The sequence below is a fragment of the Pseudochaenichthys georgianus genome, chromosome 18 (genome assembly GCF_902827115.2).
Source record: "Pseudochaenichthys georgianus chromosome 18, fPseGeo1.2, whole genome shotgun sequence".
In the NCBI taxonomy this organism is placed as follows: Eukaryota; Metazoa; Chordata; class Actinopteri; order Perciformes; family Channichthyidae; genus Pseudochaenichthys; species Pseudochaenichthys georgianus.
Window position 1 is genome coordinate 949,825 of NC_047520.1, and position 25,733 is coordinate 975,557.

General features: G+C 39.8%; 1 protein-coding gene and 1 pseudogene across 1 annotated transcript; both read left to right on the forward strand.

The window, feature by feature from the left end:
- The first annotated feature begins 70 nt into the window (after window positions 1-70).
- On the forward strand, window positions 71-10,876 carry LOC117463572 (L-amino-acid oxidase-like; annotated as a pseudogene).
- Window positions 10,877-11,522: 646 nt separating this feature from the next.
- On the forward strand, window positions 11,523-15,710 carry LOC117463590 (zinc finger protein 253-like). Its single transcript, XM_034105910.2, has 2 exons — window positions 11,523-11,999; window positions 13,343-15,710. Exon 2 carries the CDS (start codon window positions 14,455-14,457, stop codon window positions 15,352-15,354), a length of 900 nt encoding a protein of 299 aa, XP_033961801.2. The 5' UTR covers window positions 11,523-11,999; window positions 13,343-14,454; the 3' UTR covers window positions 15,355-15,710.
- Window positions 15,711-25,733: the final 10,023 nt, after the last annotated feature.

Genomic DNA, 25,733 nt, shown 5'->3' on the forward strand with positions numbered 1-25,733 from the left:
AGGGAGGTCCAGACTTTTTTGACTAGCCTAGTCCGAGATTTTCCTCCGACACACCCTAGATTTGAAGTAACCAGACCCTGAAGGGGTTTATTACATTTAATGAAAAAAAGATATTGCTTATACAATCTGGTAATAAATAGATTGGATGATCAGAGACAGCAGAGCATACACACACACACACACACACACACACACACACACACACACACACACACACACACACACACACACAGGTAATACTGCGGCTGAAAGATCCTTCTGGTGTGTTTCTTAATAACTGTAAATGGTGTTTGTCTCGTCACTTTACAAGATGAGATACTGTACATTTACAGGATTTAATGATGTCTGCCTCCTTTAGTTTCTGTTTGCCTTCTTCAGAAAGCTGAACTGGTGAATCCTCAGACAGTGAAGTGGAAATCCTGTGAGTATTTTTTTGCAGAAATATTGTGTTTTTACTCTATTTTTAAATGAAAAAATATCAGAAAAAGACATCTTTTAAAATGATGTCTGATAAAATAATGTCTGTTGAGAGTTTTTCATGCAGATTTTGCTGCGGTCACTTGTTCTGCTTTCTGAGTTCATGGTTTCATTTATCATTCATCACCGCATGATGAAAAAGTATTTTACAGATCACATGCTGTTAAAAGAAGTGAGAATATAAACCCACTAGGTTTAACTGCAAGTCATTAAAAATGTAGACTTGACTTTGTATTGACTGTTAAAATAAATAACATGTATTCAGGCTTTTGCCTTATTTTATCCACATTAAAAAAGGAAATCATCAGATTAATGATTAATAACAAGTATTCTTGTTAATTAAATCGACTTTCTTTCTTATTATTTTGCCATATTTTTTTTTATAACCCTTTAGAAACTTTGAAAATAATCATTTGAACTGATAAATCTGAGTCTTTTTTGTTTATTAAATTAGTGTTCTTTAATTACTTTTTTGCCATATTTGATACACCTGTTCTTTGTTTAATAAATCATTTTTTTAATGTTTCTTTTGCACTAAATTCTTATTTATTTTTGTAAAGCACTAGGTGTGGGAATCACCAGGCTCCCCACGATACGATACTATTGCGATACTTAAGCCACAATACGATAGTATTGCGATTCTACGATATGCTAAATATTGCCATACGATATATTGCAATATTGCAAATCACATGGGGCATATCCATGTCTGTCTTCCCTTCCTGGTTAAAACATGTATTTGCAATATGAATAGTTTATGTAAATAACCCAATGTGTGTTCTTTGAACCTGAAAAGGAGATGGCATTGTTTGTGTTACTTTCATTGCAATTGTATATATGTCTTAACGTAACTTCCTGTTTTATATACGACCGTCTTTCGTGGGATATGCTACAGTTTATATAAAAATATATATATATAAAAATAAAAGTTTATATAATAAAATATCGAATCTTGGTATCCGTGTATCGATACAATATCGCCACACACACCATTTGGATCAAATATAAAATTCAGCCGAATTAGTGTTGATACTGCAAGGAGACGTATTGTGTGAAAATAAATGTAAGATGTTGTTTAATTGCTGATATATTTATGATCCACGTCACGTTTTCAGTGTTGGCGGCAGTTCTCCTGTTTGTCTAGAAGTCTTCTCAGCAGGGCTCTATAAGTAGAGAACTACGGCAGATCTGTAATATTTAATGCAGCCGAACCGTGTATTACAATGCCGTTATGTGATGACTTTCAAAGAGAAAAGCAAGAACACTCGGAATAAAGTATTATTTTCTTTTTTTAAAACGTTTTCAGATTTCACATCACATAAACACCATATCCCAGCATGCATTGCGGCTAAACCATCCAATCATCGAGCTGAGGATCTTGCCTATGTCTGTTTCCGGTTCCACATCCACACGCATGGATTAACATCGATTTAATATATTAATGTGGCCTTTGTTTCTGCTAAAAGAGGTGTCGACCAGCTGGGGCAACAAGAAAATCGGCGTAATCGAGTGTGACTATTACAAAGTAAATAATTATGTCGGGGTAGCATTTGCTTGGCATTTCCGGGTATTTCTCCACTGGTTAACATGGGTTAACAATACCGTGTAACTGTCACGTTTGAAGGGACGAAATCGTGACATCTTCACGTCTCCCAGCATGGTAAATCGTCACATGTTCAAGTCTTGCCGTGATATCGGCTTGGCCACGCAAGGTATCGTGATACTATGCTGTATCGATTATTCCCCCCACTCCTTTGAAGCACTAAGGGAAGCACAGAGGCTCAAATTAAATGTCCCTCTGTTCATTAACTATTATAATAATAATAATAATAATAATAATAATAATAATAAATCAACATACATATTAATAATAATACCTATGTTTCTAGGTGTCGTCATGGGAACTGAGAGTGTGAATGAACAGGAACATCTGGAGGATCATCTGGAGGATCATCTGGAGGATCATCGGAAGACACATCTGAAGGACTGTCTTCAGGACACAGACTACGATGTTCTCCTGAACACGGTGCAGAGCGGCCTTCCTCACATCAACTCCTCCCATCACGTGGTCATCGTCGGGGCCGGGGCTGCAGGACTGACGGCTGCAAAGCTGCTGCAGGACGCCGGGCACCAGGTGCACGCTCTAAATACACTTTATATACTATGTATCATGATCTAAGGACTTTAAAATAAGAGTTAAGGAGAAAAAAGTGCTTTATAAAATTATGTATCATGATTTAAAGGCTCTAAAATGAAATTTGGGTCGTGAAAATAAATGGCTTTTAAAACAAGGTGCATGCTCCAAATATACCTTTTAAACTATTTTTCATGACTTAAAGAATCTAGGATTTAACCTGTTAAGCCCGGGACAACATCTTGCAAGAAACAGCGTCTCAGGGCTTTTAAACATTTAAAAAACTATGAATGTGTCATACCCACTTAACGGGAAGAAACTCAGCTAACTGACGATATGAACCATTTTTAACGAAATAAAAACACAAATCTAACACCGAGCCTCTGAATTAGCACTAAGTGAAAGAGTGCTAACGCACTTAGCACATAACTCACTGTATAAATATTGTATACTTCACCGGATCTGCACAAACTACATATCATATGAAAGCTGAGATTCTACGGATTCCAATGGTATAAGTAGCATCACTGCCGCGACCAAATCTCGTGGCAGCGAAAGCCAGGAAAGACAACACACAACTTCACTTAATACGTCTTACCTTTGCTGTTGTTCTAATCAAAAGTTGTGTTCAAGGGCATTACAACGCATATAAACGCTGCTGAAGGTTAATCCAATCTCTCTGTGTCACTTTGAAATGATTACTAATAATCCATCATAACATTTATGTCAATAACCGGAGTTTTCATATATAGCTGCTATGAGAAACACGAGAGTGTATTAGAGTTTCCGGTTTTGGGCATGATGGCTGCGCTGCACCAATGGTAATGTTTAGATGAATTTAGGAAGTTCCCCTCGATTCTATTGGCTCTAACGTTTCAAAAGAGATGTCAATAATCAAAATCGACCAATGGTTTCCAGAGATATGGCAAATAAACCCAAATCCACCCAAATGACCCCAGAGGTGTTTTCTTTTTCTAAACCTCTCTAAAAAGGTCAAATGTCACTTGTTTTGCATCAATCTTGATACAGGGTACTTATCATATGTTTTAGTGTGGATTCATAAAGCTATACACTATAATTTACATTTGTGTACTATGTTCAATCTGAATGTACTTTGAAATAAAAACATCTATATTGATTCTGACTTGTCTACATCCAACTCACAGGTTTATCATTACTTTGAGAAAAAAGATTCTGGGAATGTCCTATTTGAGCCTGAAAACTGAAAAACAGGCTCAGGGCTTAACAGGTTAAGAAGAAAAAAAGTGCAAATTCTCAACATCTAAAGGCTCTAAAATAAAACGAGATTAATTAAATATACTTTATAAATCTATTTCTCATGATCTAAAGACTCTAAAATAAGATTTAATCAATTACATTTGCTTTAAAAAACAATTGATCATGATTTGAAGCTTTTCTTGTCAGATGCACAAGGAAACCCCCAAGGCTCCTTAAAGGATGCAACACACTGAAGACTGAATAAAGACTTAATTTAAAGGTTGTTTTTTGGGGGAAATCACACATTTAATGACTTTATTTTTATATGTACAAGGTAACCATAGTAGAGTCCAGTGAGCGTGTTGGAGGCCGGGTGCATACCCACAGGAACGAGGAGGAGGGATGGTTCGCTGAGCTTGGAGCCATGAGGATCCCCAGCTTTCACCGGTGAGTTCAGACAAGACAAGTTTGAAGAAATAAATCGTATTCGCCTTAAAGGTCTCCTATTAAGGTGAATATTATAGGTCTCAGATATATCAAAATGTATTAAAAACATGTCTCTGAAGTGTTTTGCTCAAAATACCAAACAAATCACCCATTCTAGCCTCAAACCCCTCTATTTCAGCTGTTACTAAAGTGCTGATTCTGGGTCTGTAGATTTAAAATCAAAACCACATCAAGCATTATTTCTGAAACAGTATGGAGCTCAAACTATTTCTCTCTCTCAGGTTTACCACAAGGTGAGTTCCTTTTTATTTCCTGCTTCTTTACACATGCTCTCTCCAGTACAGGTTAGCTCTGAGTGTTAGCAATGCTAATGTAAACACAGCCGCATATTACTTCCAGAATACGTCTCATTGTTTCTGACAGCAACTTTTCTGATTGGCCCGTGGGTATAAAGCCTGCCCACATTTTAGTAATGTCGTCATGACGCAGCAAATCTGGATCAGCTCCGTTGTTCTCGCTTTTTAGAGATGTGGGTACGGAGGAAAAGAGAGAAGGTTTTATTCTCTGACACTTTGTGAGTCTCCTGACACACCGGGGACACACCGGGGACACACCGGGGTCACACCGGGGACACACCGGGGTCACACCGGGGTCACACCGGGGACACACCGTGGACACACCGGGGACACACCGGTGGACACACCGGTGGACACATTTATGAATAAAAGACATTAAAAAGTGCATTTTAACATTAAATCTGAAAAATGTAAATGCGTCTGTTGGCAGCATCGTCCTCTGGTTTGCTAAAGAACTGGGGGTGAAGCTGAATCCATTCGTCATGGAGGACCTGAACACGTTCTACCTGGTGAATGGGCTGCTGAAGAAGACGTACGCTGTGAAGGCTGATCCAAACATCCTGGAGTATAACGTGTCGGAAGAGCGAGAGGGGGAAGTCTGCAGACCAGCTAATGCAGGGAGCTCTGCAGAAGGTACATTGTACATAAACACAATACAATGGAATAAAAATACGAGTGCAATTGTATTAAGATTATATATAAAAGTAAAAAAACAATGGTAATAATAATGATAACAATTTCAATAATTTACCCAATATCCAAAAAAGAGAATATTCAATATTGAATAATTGCTACACAGATTGATTTTTAATTTATTATTGCTTTGTATTTCTCCTCACCCACAATATGCAGACAAATAACAAATAACAGCTGAGATGTTAATTATGTTCTCTCTAGGTGAAAGATGAAGTGGAGGCACATGGCTGGAAAACTGCGCTACAGAAGTACGACCACTACTCTGTGAAGGTAAATGTAATTCACCCAAAAATGTACAGTATTTCATGTACTTCACACGTTTTACGAGGGTAGGACAATTCAATTGTGTTTAGCTGTCAGACAGAATATGTAATGACTATATTGTAGAAACCCTCCCTGTGTTGTTTCCCAGGAGTATCTGAAGGCAGAAGGTGGCGTGAGTCTGGAGGCGATTAGGATGATCGGAGACTTACTGAACGAACAGAGCCTGATGCACCTCGCTCTGACCGAGATGATGTACCTCGAGAGCGACATCAACGACAACACCACGTAACGTTTTACTGTTTCCTGAATTCATTTACGGGTTAGAGCAGTGCAACATCCATCCAACCATCCATCTTCTCCCGCTTATCCGTAGTCGGGTCACGGAGGTAGCAGTTCCAACAGAGAGCCCCAAACTGTACTTTCCCTGGCCATATCAACCAGCTCTGACTGGGGGTACCCAAGGCGCTCCCAAGCCAGCGAAGAGATATAATCCCTCCACCTGGTCCTAGGTCTACCCCTCAGTCTCCTCCCAGCTGGACGTGCCTGGAACACCTCCCCAGGGAGGCGCCCAGGTGGCATCCTTACTAGGTGCCCGAACCACCTCAACTGGCTCATTTCGATGCGAAGGAGGAGCGGTTCAACTCCGAGTCCCGCCCGGATGACTGAACTTCTCACCTTATCCCTAAGAGAGACGCCAGCCACCCGGCGGAGAAAACCCATCTCGGCTGCTTGTAGGATTACAACTACTTGGAGTGGACAGTCCATCGGTTTCCTGCTGAGAACCATGGCCTCAGATATGGAGGTGTTGATCCTCATCCCAGCCGCTTCACGCTGGGTTGCGAACCAATCCAGTGAGAGCTGAAGGTCACAGACCGATGAAGCCTTTAGAACCACATCATCTGCAAATAGCAGTGGTTCAATCCTTAGTCCACCGAACTGCAGACCCCCTCCCCCATGACTACGCCTCGAAATTCTATCCATGTATATTACAAACAGGATTGGTGACAAAGCGCAGCCCTGGCGGATGCCAACCCTCACCTTAAATGGGTCCGACTTACTGCAGAGGACCCGGAAACACAGCTCTCGCTTTGGGAGTACAGAGATTGGATGGCCCTGAGTAGAGACCCCCTCACCCCATACTCCTGCAGCACCTCCCACAGTAACTCCCTGAGAACCCGGTCATACGCCTTCTCCAAGTCTACAAAACACATGTAGACGGGATAAGCATACTCCCAGGCCCCCTCCAGGATCCTTGCGAGAGGAAAAAGCAGATCCGTTGTTCCACGACCAGGACGGAAGGTCTTTGCCACAGTGGAGTTGTTTGACAACCTCAGTGACCTCCCACAGGGAGATTGGCGTTGATCCCCCGTCAAACTCCAGCTCTGCCTCTACCATAGAGGGCGGAGTTGTCGGGTTCAGGAGTTCCTCAAAGTGTTCCTTCCAACGCTCTAACACTCCATCAGTTGAGGTCAATAACGTCCCATCCTTACTGTACACAGCTTGGATGGTTCCCTGCTTCCCTCTCCTGATGTGTCGGACAGTTTTCCAGAACAACTTTGGTGCCGCCCGCAAGTCCTTTTCCATGTCTTCTTTGAACTTCTCCCACACCCGCTGCTTTGCATTGGCCACGGCCGTTTGGGCTTACCAGGTCTGTCCAGAGACTTCCCCCCCCCACTCGACCCAACTCACCACCAGATGGTGATCAATTGACAACTCCACCCCTCTCTTTACCCGAGTGTCCAAAACATACGGCCTCAGGTCCGATGATACGATAACGAAATCGATCATGGACCTTCTGCCTAGGGTGCTCTGGTACCACGTACACTTATGAGCATCCTTATGTTCGAACATGGTGTTTTTTATGGCCAATCCATGACTAGCACAGAAGTCCAGTAACAAACCACCACTCCGGTTCAGATCAGGGGGGCCGTTCCTCCCAATCACGCCCCTCCAAGTGTCTCCATCATTGCCCACATGTGCGTTGAAGTCTCCCAGCAAGACTAAGGAGTCCCCTTCAGGAGCCCCATACAGGACTCTTTCCAGGGTCTCCAAGAAGGCCGTATACTCTGAACTGCTGTTGGGTGCATAAGCACACACAACAGTCAGAGTTTTCCCCCCCATAACCCGCAGGCGTAGGGTTATGGGTTAGGGTTACCCTCTCGTCCACTGGGGTAAAATCCAACAAAAAAGCACCCAACCGGGGGCTTGTGAGTATCCCAACACCCGCCCGGCGCCTCACACCTCGGGCAACTCCGGAGAAGAATAGAGTCCAACCCCTATCCAGAAGTAAGGTTCCAGAGCCGACGCTGTGCGTAGAGGTGAGCCCAACCAGATCCAACTGGTAACGCTCCACCTCCCGCACAAGCTCCGGCTCCTTCCCCCCCAGAGAGGTGACGTTTCACGTCCCCAAAGCCAGCTTCTGTCGCCCGGGTCTGGTCCGTCGAGACCCTCTGCTTTCACTGCCACCCTTCTGGCAGCGCACCCGACCCCATCGCTGTTTCCCGTAGGTGGTGGGCCCGCGGGACGGAGAAGCGGAGGTGTTGCCCACGTTGCCTTTTCGGGCTGTGCCCGGCCGGGCTCCGTGCTAAGACCTGCCACTAGACGCGTCCTCCTTCTGGGCCTGGCTCCAGAAGGGTACCCCGGGCTTCCTCCGGGCCGGGTATCCTCACTTTGTGTGTCATCTTTCATGAGGTCTTTTGAACCAATCTTAGTCTGACCCTTTGCCTGAGACCAATTTGCCATGGGAGACCCTACTAGGAACACAAGGTTCCAGACAACACAGCCCCCAGGTTCATCATCGGTGGTGACGTGAAGTCATGTGACCGTGCTGTAGTTCCTTTATAGCCCTACATTAGCCACCTTTAGCTTAGCGGTGGTAATGTGAAGTCATGTGACCGTGCTGCAGTTTTTTTATAGCCCAACATTATCTTTTTACTTACTTACTTACTGGAGGTCCAGACTTAATCAACATGTGTTTAATTGCCTATCCAACGGCACTCATATATAGATACCTGGAGGGCATCTATCACATATTACTTACATGTGTGGCTGATACAAGGAGACTAAAAATGTTTTCTCTTACAGGTACTATGAGGTGACGGGCGGGTCTGATCTGCTAACTGATGCTTTCCTCAATGTCCTCCACGTCCCAATCCTCCTCAACTCTAAGGTCAAACGTATCCGCCAATCAGAGCGAGGGGTCATCGTGTCCTATCAGACCGATCGAGAACTTCCTCTTACTGACCTTCATGCTGACGTGGTCCTGGTGACCACCACGGCCAAAGCTGCCCTTTTCCTGGACTTTGATCCGCCTCTGTCCATTACAAAGATGGAAGTCCTGAGGGCCGTCCACTACGAAAGCTCCACTAAGATCATCCTCACTTTTAAAGAGAAGTTCTGGTTGGAGGACGGCATCCAAGGCGGGAAGAGCATCACCAACGGTCCTTCTCGGTTCATCTACTACCCGAGTCACAGTTTCCCGAACAATAAGACCATCGGGGTTCTGCTGGCTTCCTACACCTGGTCCGACGACTCCCTCCTCTTCCTGGGAGCGAGCGACGAAGACCTCAAGGTCTGTAAAGTGTCCCGATAAACATTCCTGTTTGTCATCTTGCAATATACTTATTTATATAAATAGTTATCACCGCAATAAACCGTATTAGTATAGTTTATAAAAAAACACAATGAAATAAGTCGTAAAAACTCAATAAATAATACATTATGTTTGGAAAAAAAGTCACAATATAAATTGTTAAAAAAAAGTATATTGTCAGCGTAATTATTTTTTTATATTATTTATCGAAATAGTTATATATTCTATTGACATGTATATAGACTTTTTGCACTACTTTTTATTTTGTGTTTTATTATAAATGTTGCATTGTTGGAGGAGCTCAGGTCAGAATAATTGTATTGTAATTTCTACACTGCAGCTTTGAGCATATGACAATAAAACCTTTGAATCTTTGAAAAAGGAGCTGGCGCTGAGAGACTTGGAGCAGATCCACGGGAAGAAAGTGTGGTCTCTTTGCACCGGGGTGGTGGTGAAGAAGTGGAGCGCCGATCCTCACAGCCGGGGCGCCTTTGCTATCTTCACTCCCTACCAGCATATAGACTACTACGCCGAGGAGCTGTTCAGAAAGGAAGACAGGGTGCACTTTGCCGGGGAACACACCGCCTTCCCTCATGCCTGGATCGAGACGGCCATGAAGTCCGCGATCAGGGCGGCTACAAATATTAACAAAGAGGCAGCGAAAACTCAACAGCAGGATGAGGTGTAGCATCTTAAATCCTGCAAAGTTTTAGATGAGTGATGCAATAGCAGAAAAAACTAAAGTAAGAGTAGAAGTACTCAGATCTTGTACTTGAGCAAAAGTAGAAGTACTCAGATCTTGTACTTACCGTAGTTAAAGTAGAAGTACCAGAGTGTAGGAATACTCTGTTACAGTAAAAGTCCTGCATTCAAAATGTTCCTCGAGTGAAAGTAGAAAAGTATTCTCATCAAAATATAGTGAAAGTAGCGACAGTAAAAGTAGTCGTTGTGTAGATTGATCCATTTCAGAATAATATATATGATATGTTTTATAATGATTGATCATGAAAGTGTTCTCAAAGCTTGTAAAGGTGCAGCTAGTTTGAAGGACTTTGTATACTGCAGGGTAGCTTGTGAATTAAAAAATAAATTGTACTTAGGTACAGTACTTTGTTACTTAGTACACCACTAATAACTAATTATATCCTTTAATTCAACAGTCATTTTAACAGTTTGAAATACAGGTACAATCATAAGATAATATGGAGATATTATAGAGGACATTTGCGAATTGAAGAGAGTTTGTATATTATGCAGTAACTAGCTGAAAACACTTAACAAACCAAAAAACCTTAAAACAAATCTGAATCTAACAAAATGATCCCAAAGCATGAATTATGTGTCTTCACTCTTAACATCAGTAACAAATGTGTAAGATATAATAAATATGGTGCAAGGATGTCATATTTCTATGTTTGACCCTGAAGGCTGGTTTCCTGTACAAAAAGCCTATGGGATTTCTCCATGTGATTTTTGATTATTAAAGAAATTACAAACAAACGTTTATGATTCTTGGTTTTGTTCAGCAGGGTAATCTCCACATATTAACACCACCAAGTGAAAAGCTGTGACCGTGCTGTAATTCCTTTATAGCCTAACGTTATCTTTATTTCTGTTTGTTATTTGTTGTGTAACATTTCATATAATCAATCAAATCATATACATAGATTATGTGTTATAGTCTGATTGCCCTTTACTCGGTTAAATTGTAGTTTTAGTCCTATGTGTGTTTAACAGGGACATGTTTGACCTTTCAGGAAGGGCAAATGGTTAAGAACTCATGGGTTTCTTATCATTAAGTGGGTAAGCATCATTAATAGGTTGTTACATTTTAAGAAGTCCTGAGATGCTGTTTCTTGCAAGATGTCCCACCGGCGGGAAAATCGGGCTTTACAGGTTAACAAGGTGGCTGCTAACGTTAGCTTAAAGCTTATTGCAGTGCTGCCGCCACCCTCTCGTCTCCAACGCGGGACGATTACACATAAATCTTCAGCAGGGTGTCACAGTGTTGTCGCCAATCTTATTGTAAAGTTTCACAGCTTTTTTACAGCGGAATCCAGTTTGTTAATGTTCAGTAGCCAACAGCTATCATAGCATAAACTGCTAACCACTAACGTTTGGCTAACTTGCTTGTTAGCTCTGCTCTATATATTACAAACTAACATGACTAGCTAATGTAACAGTGTGTGAACTAAAATAGTTGTTGTATTACTACATCATACATGCTTGGTCCACATCTCTGCTACAATTATTATTTTTAACAAAATTATCATTAGAGTATCTTAATTTTTTTGCATTTCTATCACACTTGGCATAAACTATTTTAGTTCATCAATTAGAACAGGAGAATTAAAATAATGATTTGTGGTAATCAAAAACAATGTATTTAAAGAAACACTTAGCCATGCATGAAATAAGATAGGAAAATAATACGGGTAATTGTTTACTCATGTTATGCCTTAGAAGTGTAGTGATACAAACATGAATTAAAATTAGACTTGGTTTTGATCAAAAACAAGTTAATTGAGGAATACCTGGAATCCTGGAAGTAATTTATTGCAAAGATATTTACAATTAAAACTAATTCGGGTCACTTTTGAAGCATGTTGGTTGTATGTTGTGTAACAAAGGGTTACCATGACAGCTGTGATGTTCACTCTTTTGACAGAGCACCAGTGGACAGTGAAGACTATGGAAGAGAAGATGTGATGGCTTTGTGTGGAAAGCTGCTGACGCCAGCCTGTGTCCCTCTCATCAGTCTCTCCAAGCAGCACCCAGCTATTATTCCATCTTGCAGATGAAAATACTTTGATATGTGAGTAATAACTAACTTGTGTCTAACATAATATTGAATATCAGTGTTTCCCCTAGGTTTACTGCTGATATATTCTTTAAATCCTCTGGAGCAGAGAGAGGAGCTGTGGATTCTTGTTATTGATTAATGCATCAGTGTTTCTTAGGGTCAAAAACATTAAACTCAACTTAAAATGAAAGCGTTTAGTTTATTTAATAAAAGAGCTCATGTTCAATGTGAAAAGTGACTGTAGATATAGATGAGTTGCAATTTGGTGCTATATATTTAAAAAAAATTATAATTAAAAAAGATATGTATAATTTTTTTTTTAAACACCTTGAATTTCAGGGGGGGGCGCGGAGCTCGTTGGCGGGGCGCAGCTCCCCTCCAAGACAATGCTAGGGGAAGCAATGAACGTGGTTTAGTAAAGTATTTAAAAATACCCCACATTGTACATGTACAGGACAATCAGACCTTGTTCAACAAAGATCATCAGACAATTGTTTTGTCTTTGAGGTACAGCCGCAGCAGAGAGTCTGAGTTTGAAGAAAACCCTACAATTTTATTTAGTGTTGTTTAATCAATCAATATTTACTGGTCTTACATTTCCTTACCTGAAGATGAAATATAGATTCAGCGATATGTACCATTTAAGGAAATAGACTGTTAGTGGTATTGACCGAAGCTCTGCAGCTGTAGCTAGGCTAATGAAAACTCAAGTGCTCAATTGGTTGGTTTTTCTTTTTTATTAAGAATTGACCAAACATATCTTCTTCTTCGAAATCCCAGTTGTACTTTGCACTAATTAGAGGGTTATTGAGGAAAAACTCTCAACTAATGGCTTATTACTTGTAGAATATGGTCATGCAGAATAAGGCATTAATAAGTGTTTTATAATGACGAATAAAGAGCCAATATACTGCTAATATGCATGTTAATTAACAACTAGTTGATGGTTAATTTGTGTACCTTAATATAAAGTGTCACCAAAATGTGTTATGAGGAAAAAGTCAAAATCATGAGAAAGGTAAGTATTATGAAAAGATATACAATATTACGAAAAAAGTCAAAATAATTAGTCCGAATTCCGAAAATAATCAATTACATCTGCAAAATGTGAAAAATCAGATAAAAAAAATCTGAGGAAAATGTGGAGAAAAGTCCAATTTAAATTAAATTCAGAAATAAATTCAAAAATAAAAAAATATTGAGAAAGTCAAAATTCAGAAACAAGGTCACATTTCTTATTTGAAATAAAAGAAAACATAATCAAATTAGATTAAGTATGATTTGGTCATATGCAATGAAATAGACTTGTCTCGATGGTCTCACACTGACTCTTTGTCTCTCGCTGTATATTTTAGGAACGGAGAAGAAGAAAGCAAACCGAACCTCACATCTGTGACCAGTGTAACAAATCCTTCTCAACATCTAATACTTTAAAGATTCATCAGCGCATTCACACTGGAGAGAAACCGTACAGCTGTGACCATTATCTCATTAAATATGCACATATTTTAACACATTTCAGGAATCGAAATCTGAACTTTGGATAAAGCCAGATTAAAAATTATTGTTTCATTTTGTAGTCATATTAGTATCTAAGGCTTTTACAGAAGGGATATTGGATACCTCTTTTTATCACTCCATAAATCAGAAAATACTGTCAACAGCCCTAACATATCCATTTCCGCCATGTTTTTAGATGTACAATGTTGTATAATTCAGGCTATGAATTATATATGAACAAACCCTTCTGTACAAGCCTTCATAATATTTATAGGAATATAACTGGAAGGTTTGGTGTCTCTACGTGCTACTGAAGTTGAAATTTCGAACTCAGAGTAGGAGAAAAAACTCATTTTGAGAAAACGACCTTTAAAGATTGCAGTGAGGCGCTAGCTAAACCCTCCTGTTCTTTGGATGACTGACGCACTCCGTGAAAGTATTTCATGTTCGGGGTCATTTGTTTTTTGTATAACCTTGCTTCGTGCAAGTGACAATTGTTGTCGTCTTCTCTGTGAACGTTTTTTTCCCCGTTCTTTTGCCATTTTGAGACCAGGAACTGTTTTAGCACACCACGTGACGCATCTGAATGAATCACGTTGTCAGAAATTGACACCAGCCAATGAAATTTCGTTTCTTGGTTTAAGACCCCTTTGTGCTTTCACGATTGGTTGCTGATACAAAGGAAATGACCATATTTGGATCCAATGAGATTGTGCAGGAGAGTTGGAGCTTTCCAACAATATCTCTGTTGACATGGTGCACACAGCGGTAGCGGTACTTTATGTTACGTTAGAATGCTAACTCTTGGTGAATTTAGGAGAAATCTACAGACCCAAATAGACAAACTATAGTAAAATAAACACTTAAATGTGTATTTTGTACGTTTTCCCTCCAAAAGCCTGAAAGAAAACATGTTATAGAATCAAAATAGCACAAAATCTCAAAATTGACCAGTACTTGAAAAACGATGTTTTTGCCTGTCGTGTCTCGCCTTAAACTCACAACCCATCATCATATTCACACTGGAGAGAAACCATACAGCTGTGAAGAGTGTGGGGAAATGTGCAATACATCAGGTGATCTCCAAAAACATTGTCGTATTCACACTGGAGAGAAATCTCACATCTGTGACCAGTGTAACAAATCGTTCTCAACATCTAATACTTTAAAGATTCATCAGCGCATTCACACTGGAGAGAAACCGTACAGCTGTGACCAGTGTGGGAAAACCTTTGCTCGGAAAGGTCACCTTTCATCTCATCAGCGCATTCATACTGGAGAGAAATCATACAGTTGTGACTTGTGTGGGAATACGTTTTCTCAACAATATCACCTTCAAACCCACCAACGAATCCACACTGGAGAAAAACCATTCAGCTGTGACAAGTGTGACAAGTCATTCACTACATCAAGTCATTTTAAGAGCCATCATCGTATTCACACAGGAGAGAAACCATACTGGTGTGAAGAGTGTGGGAAAACATTCACTACATCAAATGAACTCACAATCCATCATCGTGTTCACACAGGAGAGAAACCATTCAGCTGTAACCAGTGTGACAAGTCATTCACTACATCAAGTCATCTTAAGAGCCATCATCGTATTCACACAGGAGAGAACCCATACCAGTGTGAAGAGTGTGGGAAAACGTTTACTCAATCAGGTAATCTCACAATCCATCATCGTATTCACAGAGGAGAGAAATCATACTGGTGTGAAGAGTGTGGGAAAAAATTCACTACATCAAATGAACTCACAATCCATCATCGTGTTCACACAGGAGAGAAACCATACTGGTGTGAACAATGTGGGAATAGTTTATTCAGAATAGTTCCCTTAGATCCCACCTGCGCACTCGCCATCTGATACTTTGTTGAGTCAAGCTAGCATTCCCCCTGTTTTTTCCAAATGTAAAGCTGACCAACAGTGACTTAAAATTCTAATAAACATGTTTTTTATGGACTACATTTTTTATTTACAAATTATATTCAAAACACTAAGACACATTAGGTATGAGAAGTAACAAGATACATTTGTGACGTTCTTGTTTTGTTGGAACAAACCTTGTTCGAATGAAACTCTGATATAATATCATCTCATGTTCATTATTTGACTTCATTGTGATGCCCGTTAGTATTCTGTGTTCTCAGTAAATGTGATTCTTGCTGCTGTAATAATCTGAGCTGTAAACTTAAAACTTTTTTTCTATTTTCTCATTAAATTTGTCGACGCAAAGAGACTCTTTGACTCATCATTAGAAACTGTTTACGGTTTTATAATTACTCACAATCACTTTGAATTCGGATTTTTATGAATGGTCTTTTTTTTTACTGCTGCTAGAATGAGTAAAAGAAGACATTGGTGTTCAATCGGAATCTCATCATGTTTCATCTTCATGTTAATTTTCAGTGAGCATGTTTTATTTTACATTCATATTCTCTGTTTCTATTGCTCATTACTGAATGTTTTTATACTGTTGGGGTTTTTCATTCCTGCATGTCGCCCATAAAATGGTTTGGCACATTTCAAGCTAAAGTATCTGCAAGATTAGTCTGGGGGGGGTTGTCTCAGGAGAGGATAGGAGATAAAGGGGGGACAAAACCATTGAAGTATAAGGTTTCACATTAAGTCTTACATAAGAATTACTTCACATTTACATTTCTAAATGCATGCTCCATACATCCGAGACCCTCAGATCACACGTCTCTCCCCAAGGAGGAGAGGGTCTGCAGGAAGTGGGAAGGGGTCTGAATGTGGGTTATATTTAGGGTTAGAGCTGCAGAGCAAATTAGTTTTTTTTTCTTAGAAATTTTACTTTTTTCAGAATTTGTACTTCAGAATCTGTACTTCAGAATCAGAAATGACTTTTTATCAGTATTGTATTTATTTTCAGAATGTTATACTGGTGTGAAGAGTGTGGGAACACGTTCATTAGATCAGATAAACTTAAAACACATCATCCTATTCACACGGGAGATAAACCATACTGGTGTGCAGAGTGTGGGAAAACCTTTTCTAGAGGTAGTAATCCATGAGTGCTCACATTGCCGCTCTGAGAGCCAAGCTAGCTGTTTCCTCCTCCTGATGTCCTGAGAGCTGTATTGTTATATTTTAACAGTCTTTGTAAATGGAAATCTGACCAACAGTTATTACTTTTCTAACCAGCATTCACACAAGGCCACAGAGATGCTGCTTCTCGTGATTTAATTCATGTTTGTAATAGTTACTGATCTATAAAGAAATGTTCTACTAAGCTGTGTTTCAACCATGGTTTTCTTATAGCCTTGTTATGCTTCAGTACTTTTTTTCCTTTTTTAACATATTCAATGTCCCGGGTTAAACTTCTAGCCTTGTTAAGCTGGATTGAAGGGATTTTGTTTTACTGTTCATTAATCTTCTGAGTAGTTTCTCTAATCATATATTAAAGACCCAGTCACCACCATTAAAGGAAGAAGGACCCCAGATCATAATGGATTCTCCTAAAGTTGGAAGCCTTCAGGACAATCCATGTCACAAAACCTTCTTCCAGCATTCCAGACGGGCAAGTTGGGAAAGACGTGGCATTCGAATACTTTTTTTTGTTCTATAAGCTGAATCAGGTTTATTACCAGGTAGGTTGACACATATGATGAATTTGACTTGATGTCTTGGTGCATACATTTAAAGTAAAACAGAAATTAAAAACACATATAGAGAACTATTTTGGTTATTGGGCTGCAGTCAGCATCCTTGACGGCCTTAATATGGGGTAGGGTTAGCCTGTGTCTTTACGGAAAGCCCATAGGATCATTTTTTGCAGTGTAAATGTTTTTGGGGTCTTGACTTTTATGTCCTGTAACCTTCAGGATATTTTAAGAAATGTAAAATGACCGTCTTCCTCAGAATCAGATCAAAAATCAGAAACAGGTTTATTGCCAGGTCGGTTCGTACATACTAGGAATTTGACTTTATGTCATGGTGCATACCAGTGTTGTAGTCAAGTCACCAATTCACGAGTCCAAGTCACCCTCAAGTCACCACTCTTCGAGTCCGAGTCCAAGTCCGAGTCACCAAGGGAGAGTCGTAGTCGAGTCCGAGTCCAAGTCCGAGTCACCCAAGGAGTGTCCAAGTCGAGTCCGAGTCCGAGTCATCATTACCTGTGTTCGAGTCCGAGTCCAATTCCGAGTCACTTAAGAAGAGTCCAAGTCAAGTCCGAGTCACAAGTCTTCATGTATTAATCTTCGTGGATATATGTTTTGAAATGTAGCTGCTCCTCTACATTGCTGTTATCCTGTCTATTGAACTGCTGTGAAGCGAGTTTGGCTACAATTCTTGTAATAGCTGCTATACAAATATAAAGCTTATTTCTAATATTAATATTATTATTATATATAAATAAACTATATTTAAAATGAGTTACCTTTTAGAGAAGTGATTATATTTGTATGCCAATATTTTTCTATGGTAAAGTTTTCGTTTTGCACTTTTATTTTGATAGTAATAAGATCGGGACTCTTATTTTGAAGGAACTTTTACGGGTTAAATCAGTTTACAGATAAAGATTTATCCCCAGAAAGCACATGGCTACATTCTGCATGTTAAGTAGCCATGTGCTTTCGTTATCAGCTGAATCTTTATTTATTGATTAGATCACGTTACTCTGATGATAGTGTTCAAGACAGCCTATATGTCTGAACTCGATCCTTAGAGTAATGTGTTACGGAGCCTTCTCTTCTATATTGTTTCCACATAACGAGCATTTTGCGCTGCTCTTTTCCAATGTGGAAGCAGAATGTGTGAAAGCATACAGCACGATGCGGGGTGTGTCTGTAGACATCTCTAGACTGGAATAGCGGGGCCCAGTAAGTGAACTCGCCATACAGGATAGAGGACATCAGACTCCAGAGAAAATGTGCTCGAGTCCGAGTCCAAGTCGGAGCGTCAATGTACGAGTCGAGTCCGAGTCATCGTGGGGGGGGGAATTCACGAGTCTGAGTCCGAGTCCAAGTCATCCTGTGCGAGAATTCACGAGTCCAAGTCCGAGTCGCGTCAATCAGTGCGCGAGTCCGAGTCGAGTCACGAGTCCCGAAAATCGGCACTCAAGTCCGACTCGAGTCCGAGTCCAGGACTCGAGTACTCCATCTCTGGTGCATACATAAAATAATTCCTGTGTCCAACCTCGGCAGCGATGGCAGGTTTATCAACAATTGTGCCACGTTCAAAGACAGAAAGCCTTGTTGCAATCAGGAGGTCATGACAGTTTGAATGCCGGACATGAAAGCCAGATTTCTGCTCATATATTGACTTTTTAAGGGTATGGTCTTATACTTTTTATCAGCAGTTTTCCATATATTGCCTACTACTACATGTGTTGCATTTTTCAGCAGTTTTTACAATCATTGTATTTAAGTAGCCTAGTTTTTGTTCTTCCTATGAATGTGGCAGATGTCACTTAATTCTTCTAAGAGTAACTATGTTTTTGTCCTTATTTTAAATTCTCTATTTTCACATTTATATTGTTTTCTCATGACTGCGTGATTTTTGCCGTCTGCTTTAATATCTGACGCTGTGCACATGTAACTTCTTTTGAATTTGTTCATTAAATGTTTCAACATAGAGATGCTTTGACTCGTAATTCTTAACCATGAATCAATGTTTTTTTTGAGCTGTTATGGATTTTCAATAGAACAAATAAAGTTAATTCTCATCAGGGCTGCAAACTGTTTTACTTTTCATAATTGTAGAATCACAAACTTTACTTTTACTATTCAAGTTTATTTAACAGTTTAAACATGTTTTGAGGTGAACAAACCTGACTTTATTTTGCTGCCACTGCTTTTATATTTTACTAAACTACTCTTTTATAATGTTAAATAATCTGTGACTCTGAGCTGCAGAAACAAGACAAAGACTTCCTCCATCCTCTCAGCTGATTTCTATAAAGATGGCCGATACATCAGGAGCAGCCATCAGAGTCACAGATTCTCCCTCCATCACAGGAAGCACAGGACTCTCCAGGATCACAGAGCCACCTGAACAACACCGGGATCAAATGTTTAGTCTTATCTGGGGTTATTTATAATAAAGAATAGGAGATTATCCCAAGTTCCCATCAGCAAAAACATGTGGGTTTGCTATCCTGGCTCCAAGATGGTGGAATGAGCTCCCATTGACATCAGGACAGCAGAAAGCTTACACACCTTCCGACGCAGACTGAAAACACATCTCTTTCGACTCCACCTCGAGCGATAGAATTACTAACAAAGAACTGCTAACTGAGCACTTATATACTAATAAAGGACAGGCTTATCTAAAGCCAGTTGAGTAACACTTGAAATGTTTGGCTCTATGAAACCTGATGTACTTATATGATTCTGTTTTCCTCAAGGTTGTGTCTTCCTGGTCGAATGTACTTATTGTAAGTCGCTTTGGATAAAAGCGTCAGCTAAATGCAATGTGACAGAAGGAAGAAATGCCATCCTGAATATTCAGTGAATGTAAAATGTGGCATCATACACATACTGAATGAAAATATCAGAAATAAACAGAACTACATGATCAATACATCAGAAATTAAATAGTAACATAGAGTAGTGTATCGTCTGAATAGATATTGATATTGTTTAATATTCCCTGATTTGATCATTTAATTGATAAATTCAGTTTTTTCTAAAATGTTCAGATACAAAATTGTTTCATCTTTGAAAACTGTGTTCAGCGTTAATGATCAGATCACGACTTGACTTGTTCAGAAGACATTTGCTCCTCCCCATACACCTTTTTTCCAGACCCAGAGCCGTCTTGAGTCTTTCTTCGCTGCCTCTGTGATGTTCTTGGTGGCTTTCCTCCTCTTCATTCCAGTCATGCCCAGTGCAAGAGCTTTGTAGAGTGATTGCCCCACAGTCCATGTACAGCACAACTTTTCTGGCCCGAGTGACATTGAACTCCTCCACCAGGGACTTCAGGTGCAGCTGGTGCTTCAGCATCCTTGGGGGTATTTTCTATCAGTTGATCTGTAGCTTGGTTGGTTTCCTCCTCTCAGAGGATGTGGTTTGGGTTTCCAACGCGTCCTCCCATGATGCAGTCTTTCCAAGATGTCCTCTGTTTGTCCAATCACACAATAAAAGAAAGCCTGGCAGATTTGATCAAACCTGAGATATCCTGCCCCTTGCAGTAAAAGATCAGGCCTCTCATCTTCATCATTGAACATTTGCTTTTCAACTGAACACATTTTATTGCATTGTATTATTTTATAACCTAGCAAGTGAGAGCAAAGTCCAGATGTTTATGAACGGAGACGCTCAAAGTGTAAGTCGGAAACAATATGGTGAATACACATGGACTAACATTTAATCTATTATACTGCTTTTGCAAGACATGTCTCTTGCTGAGACAGTTGCACTGACAGTTGCAAAAAAGAATATCAAAATATTGGGTTCTAAGAACTTTGATTTAAGAAATGATTTGGGTGGTCATTTGCCTGATTTTGCATGAGCCTGTTAATGATTTACAGACGTTGAGCCTGTTAATGATTTACAGACGTTGAGACGGAGACAAGCAACACCCAACAGGTACGTGGTCGTCGTCTAACACAAGATTAAAAAGATTATTAAACTTGTTTTGAAAGTGGGTCTGCATTATGAGTTACGGTCAACCAAAACTTTAGAGAAGAACAGATAACAAAATGTGTTTTGTGTCAGAGTGAAAACGTTGTGCAGATTCAAACTGCATTTCAACTGTACGTTGATTATAATTGCATTGATTTACAATGTATACAGTATTCACATTGTTGAATATAATAGTCTATAGAACCTATAGACCCATATTTACAGATAGACTGTTAGTCTAACAATAAACCCAACAGGTGTAGTCTTATTCATTTGTGTGTAGTTATTGGTAGAGCACAGAAGATGGCAGCAAAGTTTTCTTTTCATTTATTGGAGCTTCCAGCACTAGTACTGTTCAAACGATTATAACTAATGCCTTTAGTTTGACTACTCTCTTTTTCCCTGGAAGTTAACACAGCTTGTATCTGTTTTCTGTTCATTTCCAGCGCTCCATGAACACCACCGAAGCAGACTCTGAAAAATGTGATTTGGAAAACCCTTTTAGTTTCTCTCCTTTTACTGTTAATGTTGTTCATGAAGCCTTAACCAAGTTAGATCCTAAGAAACCGGCTGGCCCGGACAACGTAGAACCTTTCTTTTTAAAGATAGCTGCCGATTGTATTGCACCACCTCTTACTTCTCTTTTTAACCTCTCCCTCAGCACAAATGCAATTCCAAAGATATGGAAGTCAGCTTTTGTCCTGCCTTTACTAAAAGGTGGGGAGGCCAATTTATTAAATAATTATAGGCCCGTCTCTAAATTGTCAGTTCTTGCTATGGTTCTTGAACGCCTAGTGAGTGAACAGGTAAATGTGTTTGTATGTAACAATGACATCCTGTGTAAACATCAGTCAGGCTTCAGAAAGCAACACAGCACCATCACTGCCACAATGAAAGTAGTAAATGATATTGCAGATATCTTAGACAAAAAGTTGTGCAGCTCTGTTTATTGATCTTTCCAAAGCGTTCGATACCGTTGATCATCATATCTTAAAGCAGAGGCTACTCAGTATTGGCATATCCAGCCATGCAGTGGGTGGTTTGTGAACTACCTCTCTGAAAGGTCCCATGTTCACTTTGATGGGCTGTCTTCTGAGTGGTTAAACAATGCTAATGGTGTTCCTCAAGGTTCTATTTTAGGTCCACTTTTATTCTCCATCTACATCAAAAGCTTCGGTCAACAAGTGGATGGAGCAACTTCATTTTTTTGCGGACGATACCGTGATTTATTGTGCAGGTCCCTCCATTGAGGAGGCTGTTGTTAAATTGCAGGTTGTTTTTAATATTATAGAGACGCAGCTCGCGGAGCTTAAACTTATTTTAAATGTTGATAAAACTAAAGTAATGCTTTTTTCAAAAGTCAAAAAGACACCGGAGACCACTTGGGATATTGTTAGTACGCAAGGACCTGAGTACCTGAAGTGGTTACCTGTTATAATTACCTTGGTATCTGGCTTGATGATTGTCTCTCTTTTAAACTTCATGTCAATAACCTGCTTAAAAAGCTGAGGGTTAGACTAGGTTTCGTTTTCAGGAACAAGTCCTGTTTCTCGCTTGAGGCCAGGAAAAGGCTCTGTGACCTTTTTACCTGTGCTGGACTATGGGGATCTGGTCTATATGAATGCACCTGCCCATTACCTAATCAAGTTAGATGCCGCGTACCACAGTGCACTGAGATGTGTGACTAACTGTAAAGTATTAACTCATCACTGTACCCTGTATGCCAAGGCAGGTCTGCCTTCACTAACTGTACGGAGGCTCAGTCACTGGTACATTGTCATCTAATCACCAACTGTTCAGCTACATTTAGCCTGAAAAGTTTTATGTGCTCCGATCCCTTCCTAAAGTTCCTCTAATTCTCTTTCATCACATCTTAACACACGTTTCATTTCACACAGAGACAAAGAGAAAGCATTCAGATGATGGTCAGTTTCTCAATGACGGAGAAAGAGGACAGCTGATGAAACCTGACGCTGTGCAGATGGAGGCTTTGAAGGGAAACATCGGAAAGAAGAGCAAAAAGGTAAGTAGAGAAACAACAACATGAAAAGTGAAGTCTGAGCAAGAAGCACAGAAGACTTTCACATCAAGATACAGGATCTGCCAGAAATGCATGAAAACAGGTGTCATTGTGTGGCACCTTAAGAAATGATCATTAAAGAAACGTGACTGTTCCTCTCATAGAAAAATCAATCTGAGCTGTTCTTTCAGGTTGCATCTAAAGAGTCTGAGCTGCAGGATCTCCATGCAGAGAAACAGAGGAACGAGAAGGAGCTGCAGAGCCTGAAGGGAGATCTGGAGAACAAGAACAGAGAGGTTCACGTCTTCATCTTTGAACTTTATTTTTCATGTGAATAGAGAGAGAGACATTGGGTTCATTGACCCCTCTCATGTGATCATCTGTAAACCTGCAGACAGTCAGGAAGCTGTTAGAGAAACTCAATCATCACCATGTTTAGGACCCACTGCACTGAAGCTACTTTGTTTGTACTCAGTGTAACTGTGGCTTTACATGTTATCATTATCACTGCCGTAGTGTTTCATGTGGTACTCATCTGTCTCTACATGTCCTTTTCCTTCCCCCAGCTGGAGAAAGCTCAAGCAGCCCTCGACTATGATTCCAAATATATTCCAGTAAGTTGAGAGATTTATATAATATGCACTATATAAAATATACAGTATAAATGTTGTTAATGTACAACATACATTACAACCACAACATAAAGGAAATCCATTACTGTAATAAGTCTGTTTAAAAGGCTGATATGTTGACGAATGATCAGTAGAAAATAATCTAAATAAGTCAATTAAATACCCATTTTTTCAACCACCTGAAATAAAGTTACGCTAGAAAATGTTTCATTGAAAAGCTGCATTTATGTAATTTAGAGGTATATATTATACATTAGGGGTGGGGGAAATAATCGATACAGCATAGTATCGCTATACTCAGTACTCGAGTTGAGGGGGGATGAGGGGGGATGGCATCCCCCCTGAAATAAAAACGGTCAAAATCATCCCCCTTCTAAAACTGCCATTCCCACTTTCCATCCCTTATGTAATGTTATCAATGAACGTGGCACTGGTATTACTGCTATTTAACATTAATTTTGCGCGTTTTGAGTAAAATACTGTGGGCGAGGGAGGACGCACACACGCAATGACATTTTTACCAAGTCACTGACGCTATACTATGCGAGTGCCCTAGAGGGCGCCAGAGCGCCGTGATGCGCCTGTTTGATCGATGCCAGAAGCACAGGTAACGGTCATCAATGGCCAAGCAACCAGGAGGACAACGCGATCTGAGGGACTTCATATTTAATAATACTAAAAATAACATTTCAGGGAAGTCAAGAGTCAGTAATCTTAGTCATTACTCACTACGTTAGTCACCAAAGGTGGAATCTATGGACATAAGCAGCAATAAGAACTTCGTTTTTCTCTCGTGTTAGCTAGCTGGTAAGACTCAAAAGTTGATGAAATGATACCACCAGCACCAGAAGAGCTGAAACCCCTCCTTCGAGCAGTGAACACTCTGGTCATCTCCACAGCTGAGTGTGAACGTGGGTTTAGTCAGATGAACATTTTAACCACAACTACTGTAGAAGCTCCCTAGAGGTAAAAAGCATGTCAGGTTTCTTTTCATCAAGTGTTGGCCCTCCACTGAACAAGTTCAGACCAGAGGTATGTCAAGACTTGGCTTCAAAGCCATTGCTTAGCTAACAATCCGAAAGCAAGAGCCAGACAAATTGAGACCAAAAAGCATGATTATGAAAATCTTTGGAAACTTCTATGAGATGGGGGAGAGTGGAGTAGGCAGCCATTGACAACATTGGTCCTATTTTGTATTATCTGTATAATCTTTTAATATATTTCATATTTTGTAAACAATTTCAATTTGCACTTAATGCCCTGTTAAAAAAAGTAACATTGGGAATGTTAACATAAAATATTTGTATTTGAACTGCAATAAAATGATGACGGATTAATTTTTTTCTAATTGTTTCCCTCAAATTTTTCATGAAGAATTTACATAATGATTTAATTGATTACGATACAAATGTAACCCTTTAGATACCAGCTTTGATCGTATACTAGTAACTGCTTTTTTGAAAAAATACACTATAATTCAATATTTCAAAAACTATTTTGACTTTATTAGTAGTATAATCAGCTGATCCATCTGAATAATAAATGAGGGACTGTTAACCTACAAGATTTGTACCATATACTTCCATTATAACCACATTTTTGTATCCCCTCCCCCCCTTTAAATTAAAGTGAAAAAAAAGATTTTGCACTAATTGTCCTCAGCATTTGACCTAAATGTTAGTGGTGCCATGGCAGCCCGGGGACCCGCCTCTAATTCTGAGGTGCCTTGGTCAAGAGCAATGAAAGGAGTATCTGAACATCCATAACATGCATGTTGTTTTAGGAGTATAATAATTATCTGTAATGCTGGTTGGTCCTCCCATCCTCGGCGGGTTATCAGCACAAATTATGTCCCCATAAAATCCACCATCCCCCCTGATTTTTTTTACAACTTGAGTACTGGCTATACTTTGCGTGGCGATATTGTATCGATACATGGATACCAAGTATCGATATTTTATGATTATAAACTGTAGCATATCCCTCCGAAAGATGGTCGTTACACTT